This window comes from Rhinoraja longicauda, chromosome 1, assembly GCF_053455715.1.
Source record: "Rhinoraja longicauda isolate Sanriku21f chromosome 1, sRhiLon1.1, whole genome shotgun sequence".
NCBI lineage: Eukaryota > Metazoa > Chordata > Chondrichthyes > Rajiformes > Arhynchobatidae > Rhinoraja > Rhinoraja longicauda.
Window position 1 is genome coordinate 139,574,402 of NC_135953.1, and position 26,665 is coordinate 139,601,066.

The following is a 26,665-nucleotide window of genomic DNA, read 5'->3' on the forward strand; positions in this document are numbered from 1 at the left end:
GGGACTGCGGATGCCGGTTTACACCGAAGATAGACACAAAATGCTGGAGTAACTCAGCGGGGCAGGCAGGCAGCCTCTCTGGAGAGAAGGATTGAGTCTGATGGAGCGCCTCGACCCGAAACGTCACCCATGCCTTCTCTCCAGAGATGCCGCCTGACCCGCTGAGTTACTCCAGTGTCCTAGTGTTAATATTTCCCAATTGGAGACGTGATTTGATGGATATCTGCAAAGTTGTGGCAAGATGTGTAGGAAAATAACTGCAGATGCTGGTTCGAATTGAAGATGGGCACAAAATGCTGGAGTAACTCAGCGGGTCAGGCAGCATCTCAGAGCTGTAGATCACAAAGATATCGTTTCCCGACCATCGACTTCCGCGATATCGAGACGGGCGATATTTAATTCAACACCGTGGCTAAATTTACGACTTTATGGGTCGTCTCGGGTAGAGAGAGATGTGCTGACACGAGGTCGCGACTACCTTTGGCCTCCGAGGATATCGGAAGATTTTTGTTTGCCCAGTACCTGTTTTGTATATATTTTAAAAAGAAATAAATAAAGGTTATTTTGTTTCTTAAAAAAAATAATTAAAAAAGAATGTGCTACTTCATTTGAGACTCAACTGTCTTGCAAAGCGCTACAAAGTCCTTTTAAGTTTTCTAAACATGCCCTTGGCATTGATAGCGAGGGGATTTGAGTATAGGAGCAGGGAGGTTCTGCTGCAGTTGTACAGGGCATTGGTGAGACCACACCTGGAGTATTGTGTACAGTTTTGGTCTCCTAATCTGAGGAAACACATTCTTGCCATATAGGGAGTACAGATTGATTCACCAAATTGATTCCTGGGATGGCAGGACTTTCATATGAAGAAAGACTGGATAGACTCGGCTTGTACTCGCTGGAATTTAGAAGATTGAGGGGGGATCTTATAGAAACTTACAAAATTCTTAAGGGGTTGGACAGGCTAGATGCAGGAAGATTGTTCCCGATGTTGGGGAAGTCCAGAACCAGGGGTCACAGTTTAAGGATAAGGGGGAAGTCTTTTAGGACCGAGATGAGAAAGTTTTTTTTCACACAGAGAGTGGTGAATCTGTGGAATTCTCTGCCACAGAAGGTAGTTGATGCCAGTTCATTGGCTATATTTAAGAGGGAGTTAGATGTGGCCCTTGTGGCTAAAGGGATCAGGGGGTATGGAGAGAAGGCAGGTACGGGATACTGAGTTGGATGCTCAGCCATGATCATATTGAATGGCGATGTTGGCTTGAAGGGCTGAATGGCCTACTCCTGCACCTATTTTCTATGTTTTTATAAGACGCAGGCAGACACAAAATGCTGGAGTAACTGAAGGATTTCCTTCTCTCCAGAGATGCTGCCCCAGCATTTTGTGTCTGCCTTCGATTTAAACCAGCATCCGCAGTTTTTTTTCCTCTCCTACACATGATAAGAAGACGTGGGTTTAAAGTGAAGGGCAGATTTTTGTTTTCCAACCACCGGGATGGTTAAAATCTGGAAGCCACTGCCCAGACTGCTGGTGATCACACATTGAAATAATTAGATGAATATTTGAAGCAAAGAAGACTGGATACTGGTTTAAAATAAAACAATGCAGATGGTATGTGTGGGTTTCGACCTGAAACGGTAAGAGCTTCGTGTTTATCTCAGCAGATGCTCCCGGTCTGCCGAGTGTTTCTATCTGTTTTTGTTTAATAGCATATATAGGCACTTGATGGCTAGCACCTATACAGGGTCTGCTTTCATGCTGTCTGTGTGACTCTGTGAAACTTTACCATATAATACAGACAAAGCTATATCGTAAATACTAATAATGAGTAAATTTATACCTTTTGAATAGCTTTCAGATAGTGTTTTATCGTATGACCATGATAAAACAACTTAACGACCAATTCAGGACATTATCAAGATGCTTCGCTGCCCACGTCCAATAGCTAACAATGGCCTGTTTCCTTTATCATCCTAGGTAGACACACAACGCTGGAGTAACTCAGCGGGTCAGGCAGCATCTCTGGAGAGAAGGAATGGGTGACGTTTCAGGTCGAGAGCCTTCTTCAGCTATCATCGTTACTTTTTTTTTTGCATATCTGTCATTCATTTGTTCTATATCTCTCTATATCACCGTCTCTATTTCTCGTTTCCCATTCCCCTGACTCTCGTCTGAAGAAGGGTCTCGACCCGAAACGTCACCCATTCCTTCTCTCCCGAGATGCTGCCTGACCCGCTGAGTTACTCCAGCATTTTGTGAATAAAGACCTTCGATTTGTACCAGCATCTGCAGTTATTTTCTTACTCCAGCATCTTTGTGTCTATCTTCGGTTTAAACCAGCATCTGCAGTTCCTTCTTGCACAGTGAACTGTTACAACCCCCGACAGGAAATGCACATCTGTGACTTTAATGATGCCATTAGCAGCCTCTGACTCCACGAAGAGGTTTGTGTGTGTGTTTAATTCCGGCACTTCACATCTGTAGATTAAAATAAATGAGCTACATCTGACAGGCACTGCTGTTGCAAAGGTCAGGCACAGGAAGTCGTACAAGTTGAAGCAGGCTTACAAATTGCTACACAAGTATACATAAAGCATTTAAAGATCGTGGCAAAACAAATTAATTGTACAATCGTAACATTTGATTCTCATAAATTACCACAGGTTACCCTGTTAAAGAAAGTGATTTATTACAAAATTACAATTAAAACACAAAGTACTTGTTGTGTTGTAATCATCTTAATTAAACACGAACTCGCTATAATAAATCCGTCGACCCCGTTTAACCCAAAACGCCTTTCACTACCAAGCAACGTCGAGGAACTCTTTCGACGCTAGTTTTAACTTCGTTCCCCTTCCCCCAGATACTAACCGAAGTGCTGAGTGTTTGCAGCATTTTTTGCTTTTTAATTGCTATCTCTGTTGTAAAAAAGTTGGAATCCGGAGTACAAGATAAACTGCCGGAGGCAAACTCAGCGGGTCAAGCAGCATCTGCGAAGGCAAATATATATATACTCTGTCGTAAAGTCATTGGAATGAGAAAATGGTTAAAATGGTTACAAATAGCAATGGGAAATTCTGAAGATACGAGAGACTGCAGATGCCGGAATCTTGAGAAAAACACAAAGTGCTGGAGTAACTCAGTGGGTCAGGCAGCGTCTGTAGAGGGAATGGACAGGCGACGTTTCGGGTCGGGACTTCTTTCAGACTGAATGGAAAAAAAAAATCAACTTGTTTTAGTTTACTACGTAGAAATTATTAATAGTTTAAGAATAAGGGGGGGGAGGCCATTTAGGACTGAGATGAGGAAAAACTTTTTCAGTTGTGAATCTGTGGAATTCTCTGCCACAGAAGGCAGTGGAGGTCGATTCACTGGATGTTTTCAAGAGAGAGTTAGATAGAGCTCTTGGGGCTAACGGAATCAAGAGATATGGGGAAAAGGCAGGAACAGGGTTTTTTAGATAATCAGTCATGATCACGTTGAATGGCGGTGCTGGCTCGAAGGGCCGAATGGACTACCCCTGCACCTATTTTTTCTATGTTTATATATGGCGTGCATTTGTTACTGTATAAAAGGGCATCCCAGCAGAGGCGTCAAGAGATGGAGACATCGTGTGCTTGTGTAGGACAGGATCCCCAAACTCTCGCCCTTCCATGCGTCTCCTCTACTCGTCCACAAGCGTCTTTAGATCAGGGAGATTTTTCAGCTGAAAGTCCAACAACATCTGTCCATACGCTTTACCCTGTAAAATAATATTTTTTTCTCATTTTTTGGGAGGAGAATATTTTCGGGTTCCTTTGCAACCGCTGTGTTAAAAAAAAAGAACATTCGGGCAGCGGTGTGCTCGCTGTGACCACAGTCAGTGGCTGTGCGAGTCAACAGTGTGACGAGATTTCACACCGGTTACATTCGTGACCATTTTTTGTTTATTTTTATTTTTAGAGAAACAGGCCCTTTCGGCCCACCGAGTCCGCGCCGCCCAGCGATCCCCGCACATTAACACTATCCTAAATACACTAGGGACAATTTGCACTTATACCAAGCCGATTAGCCTACAAACCTGCACGTCTTTGGAGTGTGGGAGGAAACCGACGATCTCGGAGAAAACCCACGCAGTTCAGGGGGAGAACGTACAAACTACATAACACCCGTGGTCGGGATCGAACCCAGGTCTCTGGTGCTGCAAGCGCCGTAAGGCAGCAACTCTACCGCTGCGCCACTCTGCCGCCCCAAAACTTGGCAGGTGATAGGAATCTAGGGGGTGACTTTTTCCCACAAAGGGTGCTGGGTGTAAGGAACAAATTGTTAGAGATGGTAGTTGATCGGGGACTATCCCAGCATTTAAGAAACATTTAGACAGGTACATGGATAGGACAGGTTTGGAGGGATATGGACCAAACGCAAGCAGGTGGGACTCGTGTAGCTGGGATATGTTGGCTGGTATGAGCAAGTCAGGCCGAAGGGCATGTTTCCACATTGCTCAGGTTTTACAAAGAGGATGGATGACAAGCTGGCAATGAGCGCTTTTGAGCACTAAGAAACCGGCGCAATCCTTTAGGAAAACGTAACGAATGAACTAAAACGGCTCACAATGCAATTCAACAGTATTGGCAAGGACGAGGGTTGCCAACTGTCCCGTATTAGCCGGGACATCCTGTATTTTGGGCTAAATTGCTTTGACCCATGCGGGACTGCCCTCGTCCCATATTAGGCCCGGGGGGGGGGGGGCTGTAGGCCCGGGGACCACTGCTGGCCCGGACACTGTAGGCTCGGACACTGTAGGCTGGGGTGCCACTGCAGGCCAGGACACTGTAGGCCCGGACACTGTAGGCCCGGGGGGCACTGCAGGCCCGGACACTGTAGGCCCGTGTGCCGCTGTAAGCCCGGACACTGTAGGCTAACGGAGTGTGTTCGGGGAGCGGGCCCGAGTGTGTTTGCCTAACCGAGGTTGCATAGCAACCCGCCTCCCGGCCCGGGCGGCCGCCATTGGTGGAGCGGGAGCACGTGGCCGCTGGCTGGGTGAGGTCACGTGGGGCACGGGCGGCGACGTCACCTTTTGCCCCTTATTTGGGAGTGAGAAAGTTGGCAACCCTAGCAAGGACCTTTCAAGCAATTCTGCCTAGTCGTTGAGCGGTATCGGTTTGGAAAAGCATTAGTGCTACAATAAAGATAGACACAAAATGCTGGAGTAGCTCAGCAGATCAGGCAGCATCTCAGGAGAGACGGAATGGGTGACGTTTCAGGTCGAGACCCTTCTTCAGACTGATAGAATGCTACAATAACATGTGCTCACCGGAATAAAACTGTTTGGTCAAATGGCAACAACTAACGTAGCCGAAACAAAATGTTTAGTAGATTTTGCATCAATTGGTTTGAACTGCAGCTTTCGTGAAGGTCTTTCTACAATTTACGGTCGAATATCCCAGAACGACATTTCCTCGGTAAAGCTAGCAGTACAATCAAGCTTGGAAACGGTTTCATACTTGCGGGTCGATCCTCAAAGATGCAACGCCTCCACCACCCAAAGAATTTCTCAGCACGAAATTTAATCCCTGGATTCCCGGAAGGTCAAACCTGAGAACAAAGCAAATTGCTGAAACATGCTAAATGCTTGAATACACGTTAAAATGTTTACTGTAAGTCACTTCAATAGGGCTCTGACATCAAGCTGAGCGTGGCTCAACATGTTCAGGCAGTGGGTTGACGTGGCATTTAATCGTCCAGGTTCCCATGCACGAACGCATTTGTTTCCAAGTGTTGCAAAATGGCCTGCAACCAAAACCCCATTCCCAGAATGTGAGGCACACCTTCTGTCCATCCAGCAATTTCCACTTCGTTTGATTCCCACACAAAGACAGATGGGCAAATTTTCTTATCGCAGGGAAGGAGGTACACTTTCAGAATGAACTACATCCTGAGGCTGCGGCTTTACCGCTTTGGGTGTATTCAAAGCCAGCACCGACATTCAATATGATCGTGTTTGATCATCCACAATCAGTACCTTGTTCCTGTTCCAAATATGTGTGGATCGGTAGGCTAATTGGCCACAGTAAAATTCCCCTATTCTGCTACTGAGTGGTAATGTATGGGGGAGTTCATAAGAACATGATGGGAATAAGATGGGTGTAATGTGAATGGGTGCTTCATACAGGGTTGCCAACTATCTCACTCCCAAATATGGGACAAGGTGACGTCACCGAGTCGTGCCCCACGTGACCTCACCCAGCCAACGGCCACGTGCACCTGCTCTACCAATGGCGGCCGCCCGGGCCAGGAGGCGGGTTGCTACGCAACCTCCGTTAGGCGGTGCCCAGGCCTCCGGGCTTAGACTGTCCGGAGTTAAAATGTCGGAAACCTAGAGTGTCGGGATCTAAACGGTCGGGACCTACAGCACAATACGGGACAAGGGTGGTCCCGTACGGGACAAACCAATTTAGCCCAAAATACGGGGTGTCCCGGCTAATATGGGACAGTTGGCAACCCTAGCTTCATAGACCATCCAGAACTTTGTTTGGATTTGTTCTGCCCAGCTGGGTCTACATCTTAGCAATGACAGAAGAGACTGGAGTGAATGAATGCTACTCCTGCTCCCAACGCCATTGTTCCTAGGCATGTGAAGCCAACACCTCAGCTATTGGTTTCAGACGGGCTCAGCAGAATATCAAAACAACAGTTGTCAACTTTGCTGAGCTGTCAGCTCTGTCAAGAGCTGATCACTATCAGGGCCAGAGATAGGGTTGCCAACTTCCTCACTCCCAAATAAGGGACAAAAGGTGACGTCACCGCCCCGCGCCCCACGTGCTCCCGCTCCACCAATGGCGGCCGCCCGGGCCGGGATGCTACGCAACCTCCGTTAGGCGGCGCCCGGGCCTACACTGTCCGTGACCACAGCGGCCCCCGTGCTATAGTTTCTGGGCCTACAGCGTCCGGGCCTACAGTGTCCAGGCATACAGCGTCCGGGCCTACAGCGTCCAGGCATACAGCGTCCAGTCCGACAGGGTCCAGGCATACAGTGTCCAGGCCTACAGGGTCCAAGCATACAGTGTCCAGGCCTACAGTGTCCAGGCATATAGTGTCCGGGCCTACAGTGTCCAGGCATACAGCGTCCAGGCCTACAGTGTCCAAGCATACAGTGTCCGGGCCTACAGTGTCCAGGCATATAGTGTCCGGGCCGACAGGGTCCAGGCATACAATGTTCGGGCCTACAGTGTCCGGGCTTAATACGGGACAAGGGCGGTCCCGTAAGGGACAAACCAATTTAGCCCAAAATACGGGATGTCCCTGCTAATACGGGACAGTTGGAAACCCTAGCCAGACACCTGGGTTCGATCCTGACCTCAGCTGCTGTATTTGTAAAGTTTGCATGTTCTCCCTGTGACCGCGTGTGTTTGCCCCCCCCCCCGGGTGCTCCGGTTTGCTCCCACATCCCAAAGGCGTGCAGGCTTGTTGGTTAAGTGACCGATGTAAACTCCCATTAATGTGTCGGGAGTAGATGCGAAAGTGGACTAACAGAGAACTAGTGTGAATGGGTGATCAATGGGCAGCGTGGTCTTGATGGGCCGAAGGCTTTGTTTGCACGCTATATCTCTAAACTCTGCGGTAAATATATGTTGCACAATGCTCTGTGTTTTAAGTAAATGTATTTGGACACATTTTTTGCATAATTTCCCAGTGAAAATGCTGTAGAGTTGAATTTGATATTATGCATGCAAATGCAATGTTCTCCTTGGACTCTTTTGTTTAATTTCACCGTGTGCTTAATTTAGTGTAAGTGAGACTCAGCTGGGATCCTTGCAGCTTGATAAGACGCAGGAAGGTGGAGTAACTCAGCGGATCAGACAGCATCTTTGGAGAAAAGAATAGGTGACGTTTCGTGTCGAGATCCTTCGTCAGACCTTCTTCCGAAGAAGGGTCTCGACCCGTAACGTCACCTATTCCTTCTCTCCAGAGATGCTGCCTGTCCCGCTGAGTTACTCCAGCTTTTTGTGTCTAGCTTCGGTTTAAAACAGCATCTGCAGTTCCTTCCAACACGACTTGTTGCTTGATTTGGCCTCAACTGGGCACTTGCACAATACCTCAACTTACTTCAACATCAAACTCTGGTGTGATGTGAACTGGATGAATCAGGAAGGACAAGTACAAGTAACAAACTACATTGATGATGAAAGAAATGCTAGAAAATCCATACTCGACATTTTAGGGAGAGGAGAGGGGCGACATTAGTTGTAGAAGATCTTTGCAACTTCAGGGTTGCAATGCATTTCCTATTAGCTTGCCACAACAATGGGGCGGCACGGTAGCGCAGCGGTAGAGTTGCTGCTTTACAGCGAATGCTGCGCTGGAGACCCGGGTTCCATCCCGACTACGGCTGCTGTCTGTACGGAGTTTGTACGTTCTCCCCGTGACCTGCGAGATCTTCGGTTTCCTCCCACACGCCAAAGACGTACAGGTATGTAGGTTAATTGGCTTGGTAAATGTAAAAATTGTCCCTGGTAGGTATAGGATGGTGTTAATGTGCGGGGATCGCCGGTCGGCGCGGACCCGGTGGGCCGAAAGGCCCTATTTCCGCTCTGTAGCTCTAAACTAAACTGAACAATATTTCCAAACGTTGCCTCAAAACAGTTTTGTATGAAGATCGAAACCTGACAAATAAAAAAGGCTGCAGCAACTTGAATAGTGACTAAATAATGGGAATAAGAATGGTAGTATTTTTCAGATTGGAGGGAACTGTACAACTGAGCTCCTCAGGAGATGGAACTAGAATTAGTGGTTTTCTTAATATTTATTACTAGACAAGGCTAGCTGGGGTGGGGGGGGGGGGATGCAGTTAGTGCTGTTGCCCCACAGCTGCTGGCGCTATCTGTGTAGAGTTTGCATGTTCTCCTGCGTCTATAATGTGAATTCTACCCAGGGATATGATTTCCTCCCACGTCCTTCCACAAAGGGCGGTGGGTGTATGGAGCAAGCTGCCAGAGGAGGTGGTTGAGGCTGGGACCATCCCAACGTTTAAGAAGCAGTTGAAGAGGCACATGGATAGTACAGGTTTGAAGGGACATGGACCAAACGCGGGCAGGTGGGACTAGTGTAGCTGGGAAATGTTGGCCGGTGTGGGCAAGTTAATAATAATAATAATAATAATAATAATAATAATATTCATTTATTGTCATTGCAACGAGTACAACGAAATTAAAAAATAGCCAATCCTGACGGTGCGTACAAACATATATGCAATAAATGCAAAAACAAATAAATACAATTATATTAAGTACAAAGATTTTTTAACAGTGTTGCCTAGTGCAGAAGGTAGTGTTCAGTTCTCGTATGGCCCTGGGGTAAAAACTGTTCTTAAGTCTGTTTGTTCGGGATTTGATCGACCTGAAACGTCGACCAGAGGGCAGATGAACAGACGGTGGCCGGGGTGGGATGGATCTTTTATTATTTTGCCTGCTCTACTGAGGCAGCGTAGGCTGAACAGGTGCTCCAGGGAGGGCAGTGAGCAGCCGATGATCTTCTGGGCAGTCGTGATGACCCTCTGAAGGGCCTTCCTGTCCTTTTCTGAGCAGCTGGCATACCATGTGGTTATACAGTATGCCAGCACACTCTCGATGGAGCAGCGATAGAAGGACATCATGAGCTTCTCCTGCAGGTTGGTTTTCCTGAGGATCCTCAGGAAGTGGAGTCTCTGCTGTGCCTTCTTTACTGTGGTGATGGTGTTGGTAGACCAGGTAAGATCTTCTGCGATGTGCGTACCCAGGAACCTGAAAGCGGGTACCCTTTCCACACAGACCCCATTGATGTAGAGTGGGTCGTATTCTACACTGGTTTTCCTGAAGTCAATTATAAGTTCCTTTGTTTTGGAGGAGTTCAGGACAAGATTGTTCACTGAACACCATGCTGCCAGCCTTTGGATTTCATCCCTATAGGCTGTCTCATCTCCTCCTGAGATGAGTCCAACCACAGTCGTGTCATCCGCGAACTTGATGATGGTGTTGGTGGGATGGGTGGGGGCGCAGTCGTGAGTGTAGAGGGAGTAAAGGATGGGGCTCAACACACAGCCCTGTGGTGAGCCGGTGCTCAGTGTAATGGTGGAGGAGAGGTGAGGGCCTATTTTGACGGTCTGGGGGCGGTTGGTCAGGAAGTCCTTGATCCATTGGCAGATGGTTTGGGAAAATCCAAGGTCAGAAAGTTTGGTGACCAGTCTGCTCGGGATGACCGTGTTAAAGGCAGAGCTGAAGTCGAGGAAGAGCATCCTCACATAGCTCCCCTGGTGTTCAAGGTGGGTCAGTGCAGTGTGAAGAGCAGTGTCGATGGCATCCCCTGTAGACCTATTTGCTCTGTAGGCAAACTGGTATGGGTCGAAGGTGGGTGGGAGGCTGGCTTTGATGTGCTGCAGGACCAGTCTCTCGAAGCACTTTGTGAGTGCTACCGGACGGTAGTCGTTAAGGCCGCTGATGACAGACTTTTTCGGCAGGGGGATGATTGTGGCGGACTTCAGGCAGGGAGGGATGGTGGATTTTAAAAGGGACAGGTTGAAGATTTTTGTGAAGACCTCAGATAATTGGTCTGCACATTCCCTCAGCACTCTGCCCGTCACACCATCGGGGCCTGCAGCTTTCCTGGGATTCACTGCTCTGAGCACGTGCTTAACATCATTCTCCTGCGCAGTGAAGGTGTTGCTGTCAGGTGCTGGAGAGGGTGTTATGTCTGCCACTGTAGCTTTCACCTCGAAACGAGCAAAGAAACAGTTAAGTTCCTCTGCCAGCGAGGCATCGCCGTCGGCAGTCGTGCGGTTGCTGGTCTTGTAGTTGGTGATGTGCTGGATGCCTTGCCATACCCGCCGTGGGTCATTGTTGGTAAAGTGGTCCTCAATCTTCCTCTTGTAGGACGCTTTGGCATCCTTGATGCCTCTCTTCAGGTTGGTTCTAGCAGCACTGTATAGAGCTCTATCACTAGACCTGAAGGCGGTGTTACGGTCCTTGAGGAGAGACCTGACATCCTTTGTCATCCAGGGCTTCTGATTGGGATACAACCGGATACGTTTGTCGACGGTGACATTGTCAACACAGTTTTGGATGTAGCAGAGTACAGTTGATGTATACTCCTCCAAGTCCTGATCCTCAAAAATATCCCAGTTGGTCCTTTCGAAGCAATCCTGCAGCTGCGAGGAAGCTCCTTCAGGCCATGTCTTAACTGTCTTTATGGTGACTGGAGCTTTCCTCCTGAGTGGGGTGTATGCTGGAGTTAAGAATATGGACAGGTGATCTGACTGCCCCAGGTGTGGTAGTGGTGCTGACCTGAAACCCTTCTTAATATTTGAATAAACCTTGTCTAGTGTGTTTTTCCCCCTGGTAGCACATCTTATGTGTTGTTCAAGTTTCGGGAGAACTGACTTTAGGTCTGCATGATTGAAGTCCCCGGCTATGATGTGGGCTGCTTCTGGATATGTGCTCTGTTGTGAGTTTATTGCACCGAGCAGGTAGCGTAAAGCTGTGCTAGCGTTAGCATTCGGTGGGATGTAGACTGCTGTTACTATAACCCCTGTAAATTCACGAGGAAGGTAAAAAGGCCTGCATTTAACTGTTAGGGACTCCAGATTAGGAGAACAATGGCTATCTATGATTTGGATGTTAGTGCACCAGTTGTTGTGCACGTAAATGCATAACCCCCCCCCCTTGCTCTTACCGGAGTCGATGTTTCTGTCCCAACGAAACGCTGTACGCCCGGCTAGCTCAATGGCTCCGTCTGGGATAAGTGGATGAAGCCATGTCTCTGTTACTAAGAGAATGCAACAGTCCTCCACGAGTTTGTTTGCTGATATCTGTAGTTTTAATTCGTCCATTTTGTTGATGATGGATCTGGCGTTGGTGAGAAACATGCTGGGTAGCGGTGGTTTGTGTGGCTGTCTCTTTAGCTTGGCAAGTATACCGGACCGGCGTCCTCGCTTTTGCTTCCTGTTTCTCCTCCGCCTGCGACGCCTGTTCGCGCCGACAACTATCCACGGAAAGCCCGGTGTCCTGGCTATCTCTTCCGGTATATTTTGCGGGTGTGGAAATTCGCGCATAAGGTCCCGATTGCACTGGAATCCTATGATCAGAAGATCCTTGCGGTTGTAAGTAGGATTTGCCTGATTTGCATGACTAAAATTGACTAACAGACATAACACAGATAACACACATAAAACGCACCGAAAGGGAGAGCTGTGAGCCGCTGCGTCCGTGCGCGCCGCCATCTTACCCCCTCGCCTGCTTCTACACTGTATCACTCTGTGACTCTATCTCAGACACATACTGCTAGCTTAATTTGGAGATGAGGAAAGGTGAAACAGGACTGTTGGGATTGCTTTGCTGAGAGCCAGCTTGGATTCATGGACCAAATATCCTCCCTCTGTGTCATGAAATGCAAATTAATAAAAACTTGCTCTTGCATGTTTATGTGGCATAACCGGTTGGTGTAATTAATTCCAGGAAGGATAAATAATGGACCTTGAATCAAAAAAATGTTCAATCTGTTTCTCTACATACAGTACAACCAGCTTGAATGTTTAGAGAAACAGGCCCTTTCGGCCCATCGTGCCTGCGCTGACCAACATTAACACTACCTTATGCCCACTCGGCCCAATATTTACATTTACCAAGCCAATTAATCGACAAACCCGCACGTCTTTGGAGTGTGGGAGAGAAACCGAGGATCTCGGAGAAAACCAACGCGGGTCACGGGGAGAACGTACAAACTCCGTACAGACGGCACCCGTAGTCGGGATGGAACCCGGGTCTCCGGCGCTGCATTCGCTGTAAGGCAGCAACTCTACCGCTGCGTCAAATGTTGTCAGCATTTACAGATTTTTAGTTCAGATTTGCAGCAGTTTTTTCATTGTGGATAGACAGGTAGAATAGATGTTTGCATTAGATATGAAATGTAATGCTGAAAAAGCGGGAAATTATATTTTGGTGAGGTGAATGAGAGGAGCCAATATATAAGGACACACACGCGCACACACACACACACCCACAACCGCCCCCACACCCCACACAGCCCCCCCCCCACACACACACCCACAGCCCCCCCCACACACCAAACATACACAAACACACACACCCCACACATACACACACCCTACATACACACACGCACCCCACACACCCCACACACACAACCCCCCCACACACACACACCCCACACACACACGCACCCCACACCCCCTACACACACACCACACACACACACACCCTCCACACACACACGCACTCCATACACACACACCCCCCACACACATACACATGCCCACAACCCCCCCCCACACACACACACACCACACGCCCACAACCCCCCACACACACACCACACACACACCCCCCATGCACACACACCCCCCCACACTCCACACACACACCCCACACACCCCCCCCCCCCCACACACATACCCAAACCCCCTCCCACCCCCCCCCACACACACACTACAAAATCAGAAAGACCTGGAGATATTCAGCATAATTTTCTGAAAGTGACAGGGCAATTTGAGAAAATGGTTAAAAAGTAAATAAGATCCCAGAATAAAAGCAGAAAATGCACAGTAAATGCTCTGCAGACCAGGCAGCATATGCAGAAAGAGATATGGTTAACACTTCAGATCCGAGACCCATTGCCAAAACTGGAAAATAGATTAGAAAATATATAGTTTTCAATAGCAGAGAAGCGAGGGGAAGAACGAATAGAACAAAGGGAATATTTCTGATAAGGCAATACCAAATGAGTTAATGCGGTCTGTTAAAGTAGCAGTGAATCACATCAGTGTCTTTGTTTAGAAGATCCAGAGGGATACAGGCCAAATGCAGGCAGACGTACAGGCATGTGGGCTAATTGGCTTGGTTATCATTGTAAATTGTTCGTAGTGTGTGCAGGAAAGCTTTAATGAGCGGAGATCGGTATGCTGTGTCTCCAAACTAAACTAAACTAAACTAAACTGTGGCATATCTGGCAATTAGGAACATTGCCCAGTAATGTGCTAGGCCAATCGAGTCTGACTGATCAGTGGCCACTCAGTCTACTCCCGGTCGTCTGCAAGGTAGTGAAAGGTGAAATTAATGACTTGGATGAAGGGATTAAAAGTACCATTAGCAAATTTGGAGATGACACTGGGTGGCAGTGTGAACAGTGAGGAAGATGCTATGAGGTTCCAGGGTGACTTGGACAGATTGTGTGAGTGGGCGGATGCATGGCAGATGCAGTTTAATGTGGATAAGTGTGAGGTTATCCACTTTGGTGGTAAGAATAGGAAGGCAGAGTATTATCTGAATGGTGTCAAGTTAGGAAAAGGGGATGTACCTATTGTCTATTGTCTAAAAAACAACTGCAGATATTGAACATCGAAAATCAAAACAGAAAATGCTGGAATTACTCAGCATTTACTCGACAGGGGAACGATTTATAGACAATAGGTGCAGGAGGAGGACATTCGGCCCTTCGAGCCAGCACCGCCATTCATTTACAATCAGTACCCCGTTCCTTCCTTCTCCCCATACCTCCTGACTCCGCTGTCTTTAAGAGCTCTATCTAGTTCTCTCTTGAAAGCATCCAAACAATTAGCCTCCACTGCCTTCTGAGGCAGAGAATTCCACAGATTTACAGCTCTCTGACTGAAAAAGTCTTTCCTCATCTCCGTTCTAAATGGCCTACTCCTTATTCTTAAACTGTGGCCCCTGGTTCTGGACTCCCCCAACATTGGGAACATGTTTCCTGCCTCTAGCGTGTCCAATCCCTTAATAATCTTATATGTTTCAAAAAGATCTCCTCTCATCCTTCTAAATTCCAGTGTATACAAGCCTAGTCGCTCCAGTCTTTCATCATATGACAGTCCCGCCATTCTGGGAATTAACCTAGTGAACCTGCGCTGCACGCCCTCAATAGCAAGAATATCCTTTGGAAATTTAGAAATTTGGAGACCAAAACTGCACACAGTACTCCAGGTGCGGTCTCACTAGGGCCCTATACATCTGTAGAGGGACCTCTTTGCTCCTATACTCAACTCCTCTTGTTATGAAGGCCAACATTCCATTAGCTTTCTTCACTGCCTGCTGTACCTGCATGCTAACTTTAAGTGACTGATGCACTAGGACACTCAGATCTCGTTGTACTTCCCCATTTCCTAACTTGACACCATTCAGATAATAATCTGCCTTCCTGTTCTTTCCACCAAAGTGGATAACCTCACCTTTATCCACATTAAACTGCATCTGCCATGCATCCGCCCACTCACACAACCTGTCCAAGTCACCCTGGATCCTCATAGCATCTTCCTCACAGTTCACACTGCCACCCAGCTTTGTGTCATCCGCAAATTTGCTAATGTTACTTTTAATCCCTTCATCTAAGTCATTAATGTATATTGTAAATAGCTGCGGTCCCAACACCGAGCCTTGCGGTACCCCACTAATCACTGCCTGCCATTCTGAAAGGGACCTGTTAATCCCTACTCTTTGTTTCCTGTCTGCCAACCAATTTTCTATCCATGTCAGCACCCTCCACCCAATACCATGTGCTCTAATTTTGTCCACTAATCTCCTATGTGGGACCTTATCAATGGCTTTCTGAAAGTCCAGGTACACTACATCCACTGGCTCTCTCTTGTCCATTTTCCTAGTTGCATCCTAGTTTTGGTCTCCTAATCTGAAGAAAGACATTCTAGCCTTAGAGGGGTACAGAGAAGGTTCACCAGATTGATCCCTGGTATGGCAGGACTTTCATATGAAGAAAGACTGGATAGACTAGGCTTATACTCGCTGGAATTTAGAAGACTGAGGGGAGATCTTATAGAAACATATAAAACTCTTAGGGGGTTGGAGAGGCTAGATGCGGGAAGATTGTTCCCGATGTTGGGGAAGTCCAGAACCAGGGGTCACAGCTTAAGGATAAGGGGGAAGTCTTTTAGGACCGAGATGAGAAAACATTTCTTCACACAGAGAGTGGTGAATCTGTGGAATTCTCTGCCACAGAAGGTAGTTGAGGCCAGTTCATTGGCTATATTTAAGAGGGAGTTAGATGTGGCCCTTGTGGCTAAATAAAGGGATCAGGGGGTATGGAGAGAAGGCTGGTACAGGTTACTGAGCTGGATGATCAGCCATGATCATATTGAATGGCGGTGCAGGCTCGAAGGGCCGAATGGCCTACTCCTGCACCTATTTTCTATGTTTCTGTTTCTAAGATTAGTCAAGCATGATTTCCCCTTCGTAAATCCATGCTGACTCGGAACGATCCTGTTACTGCTATCCAAATGTTCCGCAATTTCTTCTTTTATAATTGATTTAAGAAGAACTTGAGGGAATATCTTTTCACACAGATAGTGGTGGGTATAAGGAATGACCTGCCAGAGGAGGTAGTTCAGGTAGGTACCAGAACAACATTTAAACAGGTAGAGGAGCAAATTGAACGTGCTGAAGTGGGGATATCCTGAAGATGCGGCAGACTGCGAGTGTGGACGGGGCCTCCAGACGGTGGAACATCTCCTGAGCTGTGACATGCTGCATGACACACGCACTGCAAAGGATCTTGCAGAGGCCAATGACCTGGCACTAAAATGTATTCGCTATTGGCAAACAGCTGTGTAATAAACAACATGAATAAATAAATTTATATCCTTCAGGCTTGTATCTTCTGACAGCCTTCCTCTCTCTTTGCAATTGCACCTACTCACCAACCGCACCTGGAGAACTGTGTGCAGTTTTGGTCTCCAAATTTGAGGAAGGATATTCTTGCTATTGAGGGCGTGTAGCGTAGGTTTACTTGGTTAATTCCCGGAATGGCGGGACTGTCATATATTGAAAGACTGGAGCGACTTAGGCTTGTATACACTGGAATTTAGAAGGATGAGAGGGGATCTTATCGAAACGTATAAGATTATTAAGGGGTTGGACACGTTAGAGGCAGGAAACATGTTCCCAATGTTGGGGGAGTCCAGAACCAGGGGCCACAGTTTAAGAATAAGGGGTAGGCCTCTGAAGGGGTAGATTTCTGAACCAAGATCTTCAAAAAACCATGACCTGAACCATTTCTTGAGCTATGGTTAAATTTCTGATTTAGATTTACATATTTGATAGACTGACAATTTATCTACAAACGTTTCGAGCTCTGACTCACATGACGTGTTACTGCATTATGATTTAGAGCAAGAATAATTGTAGTGGGTTGACCATACGTGGTTACCATCATAGTGTCAGCATCTTCATCCATTGCTCTATTGGACTACAATTTGTTGCCTAATTAGGGAGTTCATGATACTTCAGGAGAGGACACTTCAACTACTTTCCTTCAGTGTACGGAAGCAGACGGAGAGAGGATGGGTATTTGCTTGCATTTGGGGCAAGTATGGGCACGTGGCTGCTGACAGAGGTTTTCTGGAAAACGCCTGCAAAGACCACTTTGCAGCCTGGATGGTCTTTGTGCCTCCTTTCACAAAGAACATGCCTCCTGCAAATACTCCTCAGCACATTTTACCAACACATCCTAATATCAGTCGGAGTATCAATTCTTTCATTAGGACCATTCTTCTGTAGCTTAAAAAGTGTTGGAACTATACGTTCAAGAGCTGGCTGCAGAGTTTGCACCAGTCAAGGTGAAAACTGGCCGTTGCGAGAACCATAGTAGTTCAATGGACCCGTTCCCACGATGTCTCCACTGTCTTGTGTGCACGCCACAAGTACAGTCGGCAAGTCGTTGGTTCCAGCGGCTTTAGGGCTTGTCTACCTAGCACGTGAAGCCTGGGTTCGGCGGACCACGCAGAGGAAACCACCAGAAGGTTCAACGGGCAGAAAGACGATCCCAGCAAAGCGTCGTGGAGCACAAACAGGGCAGAGTGAGATACGTAGGGCACTTCTGACCATCCACTGCATCCTGACCTGTCCCCAGCCGTCCCGACTATGTCTTGCTGCTGGAACCCGATAGGCCGGGACGAGAGAGTGAGGCCGACGATCTGTGCAACTCCCCCTCACTTAAATCCAAGTCAAGCGCAAGTCATGACTTCAACCTCGGCCAGCATACCGCGGCTGGCGGGGATCCCAATCAGCGGTCGAAATAATAAGATTGAAAGTGAATTCATGGTCACCTACGAACACGAAGGACGAACAGCAACAATTGTAGTGGGTTGTCCATACCTGGTTACCATCGTAGTGTCAGCATCTTCCTTCTGTATTAGATGCTGGAAGTATTCCTCAACGGCCTGGGCAGTCAATACTTTCCGTAAGTAAGGATAATAGAGAGGGTGACGAGCGATGACTCCTAGTTGCACAAAATAGACAACGAAAGCCAATAAAAATAAACCCAAGAGTTTAGTTTAGGTTAGATTAGAGATACAGCGCGGAAAAAGACCCTTCGACCCGCCGACTCCGCTCCGACCAGTTGCTGCCTTCGAGACCCGGGTTCGGTCTGTTCAGAGTTCGTACGTTCTCCCCATGACATGCGTGGATTTTCTCTGGGTGCTCCATGTGCACCAGCACCACCCTACACACACAAGGGACAACTTTACACTTATACCAAAGCCAATTAACCCACAAACCTGCACGTCTCTGGAGTGTGGGAGGAAACTGGAGCACCCGGAGAAAACCCACGCAGGTCACGGGGAGAACGTACAAACTCCATACAGACACCACCAGTGGTCAGGATCGAACCCGGGTCTCGAAGGCAGCAACTCTACCGCTGCGCCACCGTGTCACACAGTGAGTATGAGTCCAGCTAAAGCACAATCAGGCAATTCTGACTGGCTGAACGTAGACTTCCAGGATGGACTTTGTTTAATGATGCTTGTACTTTATGGTACAGCTTTTTTTAAACTATTGATTGCAAACAATTTTTAATTTTGTACCAAATGTGGCTGCCTCAATTTTCCAGATTTCTAATCTTTAAGGGATAGTATCATGACGATTAAGGTTTCTGATCCGAATATTCATTCTGAGTCATGAATATATAATCAGAGCGGAGCGTGTTTTAATGTCCTATGTCATATGAAAAGGAGGAAGGAAGGTATGAGTCATTTGACTTACATCACAGTGGGGAAGGTGAGGTCACCGAAAAAACAAGATGGCCGTGCTGCCTTGTGCTGGTGGGGACTCGGAGGCAGTGCCGTGTGTGCAGTGATCTCGGTGTTTGTGGGGACATGGCTCCATGAGGACATCCCCGAGTCTAGTGCGAGTGTGGACGGGCTTTCTGACTGTTCGGGCGGACAGGGACTGCAGAGAGAGTGACAGCGGTCGGTACAACTCTGGTCACATCACGGTGAGGGAGCGTGTGTGCGTGTGGCCCGGACACTGAACTGATGGCTGATGGTCTCCACTTATGCTGTGTGTCCTGGGGATTTGCACACACCACCGTGGCGGCTGTTTAAGTCTATGTTTAATCTTGATGTAGTTATGTGTCTTGTTGCTTTTTTGTGCGAATGTTGGCAAATCACATTCCTTGTATGTTTACATACTTGGCTAATAAATTAATTACAATTACAATTCTCTAACGGAACAATGAAATTCTTATTTACAGCAGCAGCACAACAGGTTTATGAACACAATACTCAATAGATAACACGATAAACAAACAATCAAAAAGTTTCATTACGAAGAAAACGACCCAATAAACCATTATGTACATCCCGTACATATGAACAAGCAGTTGGGAGACCAACATGATATACTTGCCTGAAGAAGGGTCTGGACCCGAAACGTCACTCATTCCTTCTCTCCCGAGATGCTGCCTGTCCCGCTGAGTTACTCCAGCATTTTGTGTCTATCTATGATAGATTTACCCTCCCTGGAGAAAAGGAATAGGTGACGTTTCGGGTCGAGACCCTTCTTCAGAGATGCTGCCTGTCCCGCTGAGTTACTCCAGCATGTTGTGTTTATCTTTGGTGTAAACCAGCTTCTGCAGTTCCTACCGGCACATGATGGATTTTCCAGTTGTTGTTGGTGGGCAGGCATCTGCTGCTGTGTGGGCTTGTTTTGCTGCAACATCTGAATTATTTGATTCAATGGCCTGGTTTAAGTACACGTTGCCCTTGGTTGACATGTTTTTATCAAAATACTGGATGGGCGTGGACCCGTTGGGTGCAAGCCTCTCCTGTGGGCCCGGCAACCCCCGTTGGGTACAAGCCTCTCCTGTGGGCCCGGCAACTCCCGTTGGGTACAAGCCTCCCCTGTGGGCCCGGCAACCCCCGTTGGGTACAAGCCTCTCCTGCGGGCCCGGCAACCCCCGTTGGGTGCAACCATCTTGTTTGACCCTCTGCCGCTGCGCTGCACCACGGGAGGAAGGTCAGGCACGGGGCACGCTGGGACGGTCGCCGGTCCTCCCAGCGGGGGGAAGCACATTTATTAAAGTTTATTGTTAATTGTTTTTAAAATGTAACAAAACTTGATCAATTGATCAATTGAGAGGGAATGGTGGGTAGGGTGGGCGTAAAATTGTTGCGCTATCCTGCACCATTTTGGCTGTATTTCGGGCACGTACTAAAATGCAATATATATACGTACAAACAAGACGAGAGTTTTAGTAATATACTAGACCAAGTGTACCCGTTGGGCCCAAACCACTCCTGCATTGGTGCAGCAACCTCACCTCCCCCCCCCCCCCATCTCCCTCCCTCCCCTCCCCTCACCCAACCTCCCTCCCTCCCTCCCCCTTACCCCCCCCTCCCCCCCACTCCTTCCCCCTCAACCCTCCCTTATTCTCCCCCCCTCCCTCTCCACCCCCCGCCCTCCATCCCTCTCCCTCCCTAGGAGATAGATTTAAGCTTTAATATGTGAATAACTTTAAAAATATAACACCGATTTCAATAAAACTTCTTCCATTAGCACCAAAGGGACGACGGTGAGTAAGGTGGGCCTAAAATTGTCGCGCTATCGTGTACCGTTTTGGCTGTAGTTCAGGAACAAACAAACAAACAAACGAGAGTTTTAGTATACAGATAGATATCGCCGGACTGCAACTTTTCCAACTTGCAAACTGTTTGGGTTACAAACAGTTCTTGGGAACAGAACCCCCATTGTAATTACTCTATAGTTACAAGGGAGCTGTTGTTTAAAACTGGCGCGCGTTAGCTTTGCTGGTCACAAAGGGTGAAACGTCTTTGGAACGCCTGCAGATTGACAGGAGTCTCCATTTGGCTTCCCTATTAATAGAGTATATTTTGAGAAGTGAATTAATACTTTATTGTCGAGTTACAGTGAGATTCTTTGCTTGCACACCCAAGGTATGCAAATAGTCGCCCTTAAAGGGTGCTTACAAGGTTCTAATCCCCCCCCCCGCACCAATTCCCCCGTTGTTCTTTCCCCCCCTCCCCCCGTCATGGCTGTCCCCCCACCCTGTGTCCCCATTGTCCATTGTTCTATCCCCCCCCCCATGGCTGTCCCCTCCCCCCACGCAGGGGCAAGTGAATGTAATATATTAAATTTGAAAGAAATACAATCAAAGTATGGTTTTACCCAGTAAATTGTGCCTTGGATGGTGGAGGGGAAGGTAAGCAAGTAGGTAAGATCTCCTTCACAGTGAAATACTATGAGTGTGGGCAGTGGATATGGGGGTGATTAGAACGTGCAGCTCGTTGTTCTGACGAATAGTCCCTTTGGAATGGTGAAAGAGGTCTTAAGATTGTTCCCAAAAAATTGCTTACCATTTTCATTTTGATTTAGAGTCATAGTCATACAGTGTAGAAACAGGCCTTTCGGCCCTACTTTCCCCTCACCAACCAACATGTCCCATCTACACTTGTCCCACCTGCCTGCATTTGGCCCATATCCCTCCATACCTACCTTATCCATGTACTTGTCTAAATGTTTCTTAAAAGGTGCAATAATAGTACCTGCCTCAACATGATTTGAGTACAGGAGTAAAGAGGTCCTTCTGCAGTTGTATAAGGGCCCTGGTGAGACCACACCTGGAGTATTGTGTGCAGTTTTGGTCTCCTAATTTGAGGAAGGATGTCCTTGCTATTGAGGCAGTGCAGTGTAGGTTCACCAGGTTAATCCCCGGGATGGCGGGACTGTGGTATGAGGAAAGATTGTAAAGACTGGGCTTGTATTCACTGGAGTTTAGAAGGATGAGAGGGGATCTAATAGAGACGTATAAAATTATAAAAGGGCTAGACAAGCTGGATGCAGGAAAAATGTTCCCAATGTTGGGGGAGTCCAGAACCAGGGGCCACAGTCTAAGAATAAAGGGGAGGCCATTTAAAACTGAGATGAGAAAAAACCTTTTCAGCCAGAGAGTTGTGAATTTGTGGAATTCTCCGCTCAGAGGGCAGTGGAGGCCAATTCACTGGATGAATATAAAAGAGAGTTAGATAGAGCTCTAGGGGCTAGCGGAATCAAGGGATATGGGGAGAAGGCAGGCACGGGTTACTGATTGTGGATGAATCAGCCATGATCTCAATGAATGGCGGTGCTGGCTCGAAGGGCCAAATGGCCTCCTCCTGCACCTAGTTTCTGTGTTTCAACTTCTTCCAGCAGCTCGTTTTGTACGCCTACCATCCTTTGTGTAAAAAAGTTATCCCTCCGGTTCCCATGAAATCTTTCACCCCTTACCTTAAACCTATGTACCCTGGTTCTCGATTCCCCTACTCTGGGCAAGGGTTTAACCAATCTATTCCTCTATTTAGTATGGCGAATGTTAAGAATCAGATTAGTAAACACTTTAATGTATTGAGGCATTGTGAGACATCTTGAGGAATTAACACAAGAGGCTATTTTAGATGAAGACAGAGTGCTGGATTAACTCAGCGGGTCAGGCAGCATCTCTGGAGAACATGGACACAGAGTGCTGGATTAACTCAGCGGGTCAGGCAGCATCTCTGGAGAACATGGACACAGAGTGCTGGAGTAACTCAGCGGGTCAGGCAGCATCTCTGGAGAACATGGACACAGAGTGCTGGAGTAACTCAGCGGCTCAGGCAGCATCCCTGAAGAACATGGATAGGTGATCTTTCAAGTCGGGACCCTTCTTCAGTCCGAACAAGGAAAACATCACCTATCCACGTTTTCCAGAGATGCTGCCTGACCCGCAGAGTTACTCCAGCACTTTGTCTCTTCTTTTATAAACCAGCTATCTGCAATTCCTTGTTTCTACATGTCGCTGTAGATGATGCATCAGGCATTTGTAAGCTCGTGTCAACTGGATATTTTCATTTTGATCAGATCTTCTTATCGAGTCCACGTCACAAGATTAGAGGTTGTTCAGCCACAGCTGGACACACTTCTCGGCATCTGCATACAATGGCGTCTTGTGCTTCTTGTGCGTGGTGGTGGAAAAATTGGTGGAAACAGGGCCGCGGCGTGAACGCTCTTTCCTTGACCCCATTTTCATGGGATGAAGGGAATCAATGAGGATGGTAGTGAGAGGAATCCTTCAGAAAATGTATATTCAGACAGTTTAACTTAATCTTACAAAAATGAGTTACCTATGTTGGCCGTGTTGCCTTTATCACCACTTCTGGTGTAAGCGAGTTCTTCTAATCGATAACTGCAAGCCCCAATTGGTAAATCTAAAAAATGTGATTACATAAAAGCAAGTGTCACAAGATAATGTAAAATAGGAAAACCTTAGTAATTAAAAAGTTATTTTTTGTAATTCAAATGCTTCAAGATCTCTTAGTCGGCGGTGCGCTCTAAATTTCATACAAATGTCACTTACTGAAATAAGCAAAATTAAAGTGTAATAATGAAACTTAAGATGGAAACAGATTTTTAGCAATTCAATATAAATTCAAAAATATGTTTTCAGCACTGAAAACAAAGGTTTATGTCAATGAATCAGGTTATCAGGCTAATCATTCAAATATTGGGTGCATCAATTTCTGCCAATATACATACATGTAATTTATACCAGCACATGTCAAAACTGCCAGTTCACAGCAAATGCTGGAAATCTGAAATAAAATGCTGAAAACATACAGACTTAAATATCATGTTTACCCATTCCACACTACCTTTGGAAAGAGTACCAAAACTGTACTGTCGATGACAACTACTGAACTACTAAATACAATACAATACAATATATCTTTATTGTCATTGTACAGGGGTACAACGAGATTGGGAATGCACCTCCCATACGATGCAATAAATTACTATCTACCTCTTTGGTGACCTTCGGACTATCATTGATCGGACTTTGCTGGCTTTACCTTGCACTAAACGTTATTCCCTTATCATGAGGACCCTGACGTGAGAGGACGATGGCGCTGTTTATTCGCCGCTTCTCCGTTAGGATAGTTTGTCTGTTTGTTTTTATGTTATGATTGTTTTTGTAAAGCGCTTTGAGCTTCTGGAAAGGCGCTATATAAAATAAATGCTTATTATTATTATTATTATTATTATTATTATTATGTATCTATACACTGTAAATGGCTCCATTGTAATCATGTATTGTCTTTCCGCTGACTGGATAGCACGCAACAAAATCTTTTCACTGTATCTCGGTACCCATGACAATAAACTAAACTGAACTCTGTTGACTTTCATTATTGACCTTAAAATTAGCTCTATTTCCCTCTATCAATTATGCCTGAACTGCTGTTTCTCAACAGGCTGGTGTTTAGGAGATTAAGACCCTCGTTTATGAACGAGGATATAATAACATAACATTAATTGCTGTGTTCTATCATCAGGAAATAGGAACAGCCAACCACAATGGTGAGGAAGGTTACATTCAAAGTATTGGCTAATCTGCAAGCAGGCTGATGTCAGGACATTCTTAAAACATTATTTTTTTAACGTGCCTGTTTCCATTCTTCAAAGAACATCACATTCGTTTTTTTTAAAGAATGAATAAACTATAAACAAGCACTGTTTGCGTTATTACGAGATCTTGGTGTCCTAGTGCATCAGTCACTGAAAGGAAGCATGCAGGTACAGCAGGCAGTGAAGAAAGCCAATGGAATGTTGGCCTTCATAACAAGAGGAGTTGAGTATAGGAGCAAAGAGGTCCTTCTGCAGTTGTATAGGGCTGGAGTACTCTGTGCAGTTTTGGTCTCCAAATTTGAGGAAGGATATTCTTGCTATTGAGTGTGTGCAGCGTAGGTTTACTAGGTTAATTCCCGGAATGGCAGGATTGTCATATGTTGAAAGACTGGAGCGACTAGGCTTGTATACACTGGAATTTGGAAGGATGAGAGGGGATCTTATCAAAACGTATAAGATTATTAAGGGGCTGGACACGTTAGAGGCAGGAAACATGTTCCCAATGTTGGGGAGTCCAGAACCAGGGGCCACAGTTTAAGAATAAGGGGTTGGCCATTTAGAACTGAGATGAGGAAAAACGTTTTCAGTCAGAGAGTTGTGAATGTGTGGAATTCTCTGCCTCAGAAGGCAGTGGAGGCCAATTCTCTGAATGCATTCAAGAGAGAGCTAGATAGAGCTCTTAAGGATAGCAGAGTCAGGGGGTATGGGGGGAAGGCAGGAACGGGGTACTGATTGAGAATGATCAGCCATGATCATATTGAATGGCGGTACTGGCTCGAAGGGCCGAATGGCCTCCTCCTGCACCTATTGTCTATTGTAAACTAGAAACAAGCATTTAAATGGACAGTAAGGAGAACAAAGAACAAATCAGTGCCAGTAACAGATGACCAAGGAAGGGTGGATCTCATAATGGTCCATTGTCAGCTGGGGAAGAGGTGGTAACAAAGGGATACAGGGATGCAAACATATTCTCGGTGTGGGTTCCCACACATCGGCGAGATCAAGCACACAATGAGCGGCGATCATTTAGCTGAACACTGCCCGCCCTGGCCTGCGCGATCTACAGATTGCCCAAACATTTTAACTCCCCTTCCAGCAGTTATCATGGATGACTTTAATCTACACATAGATTAGGCCAACCAAATTGGTAACAGTGCTGAAGAGGAGAATTTCCTGGAATGTATACGAGATAGTTTTCCAAGTCAATATGTAGAAGAACCAATTAGAGGGCAGGCCATCCTAGACTGGGTATTGTGTAATGAGGAAGGATTAGTTAGCGATCTTGTTGTGCAAAGCCCCTTGGGCAACAGTGACCATAATATGGTGGAATTCTGCATCAAAATGGAGAGTGACACGGTTAATTCAGAGACGAGGGTCCTGAACTTTAAAAAAGGAGACTTTGACGCTATGAGACAGAAATTGGCTAGGATAGACTGGCAAATTATACTTAAAGAATTGACAGTGGAGATGCAATGGCAAAGATTTAAGGATCGCATGGATGAACTACAAAAATTGTTCATTCCCGTCTGGCGAAAAAATAAAACAGGGAAGGCGGCTCAACTGTGGCTAACAAAGGAAATTAAGGATAGTGTAAAATCCAAGGAAGAGGCATATACATTGGCCAGAGGAAGCAGCAAACCGGAGGACTGGGAGAAACTTAGAATTCAACAGAGGAGGACAAAGGGGGAAAAGATTAAGAGGGGGAAAATAGAGCATGAAAGAAAGCTTACGGGGAATATAAAAACTGAATATAAAAGCTTCTTTAGATATGTGAAGAGGAAAAGATTAGTGAAGACAAATGTAGGTCTCTTACAGTCAGAAACAGGTGAATTGAAAATGGGAAACGAAGAAATGGCAGACCAGTTAAACGAGTACTTTGGTTCTGTCTTCACGTAGGAAGACACAAACAATCTCCCAGAAATACTAGGGGAACGAGGATCTACTGGGAGGGAGGAACTGAAGG

General features: G+C 46.5%; 1 protein-coding gene across 1 annotated transcript in view; it reads right to left on the reverse strand.

Annotated features, from left to right (window-relative positions):
* Positions 1-1,348: 1,348 nt before the first annotated feature.
* Positions 1,349-26,665, reverse strand: part of LOC144597784 (uncharacterized) — a 126,188-nt gene continuing 100,871 nt past the window's right edge. Inside the window, exons 17-20 of the mRNA XM_078407366.1 lie at positions 23,421-23,504; positions 18,142-18,265; positions 5,482-5,572; positions 1,349-3,740 (exon numbers count right to left, since the gene is read on the reverse strand). Coding sequence (XP_078263492.1) covers positions 3,663-3,740; positions 5,482-5,572; positions 18,142-18,265; positions 23,421-23,504 — 377 coding nt within the window. The 3' untranslated portion in view covers positions 1,349-3,662. The remainder of the gene's footprint in view (positions 3,741-5,481; positions 5,573-18,141; positions 18,266-23,420; positions 23,505-26,665) is intronic.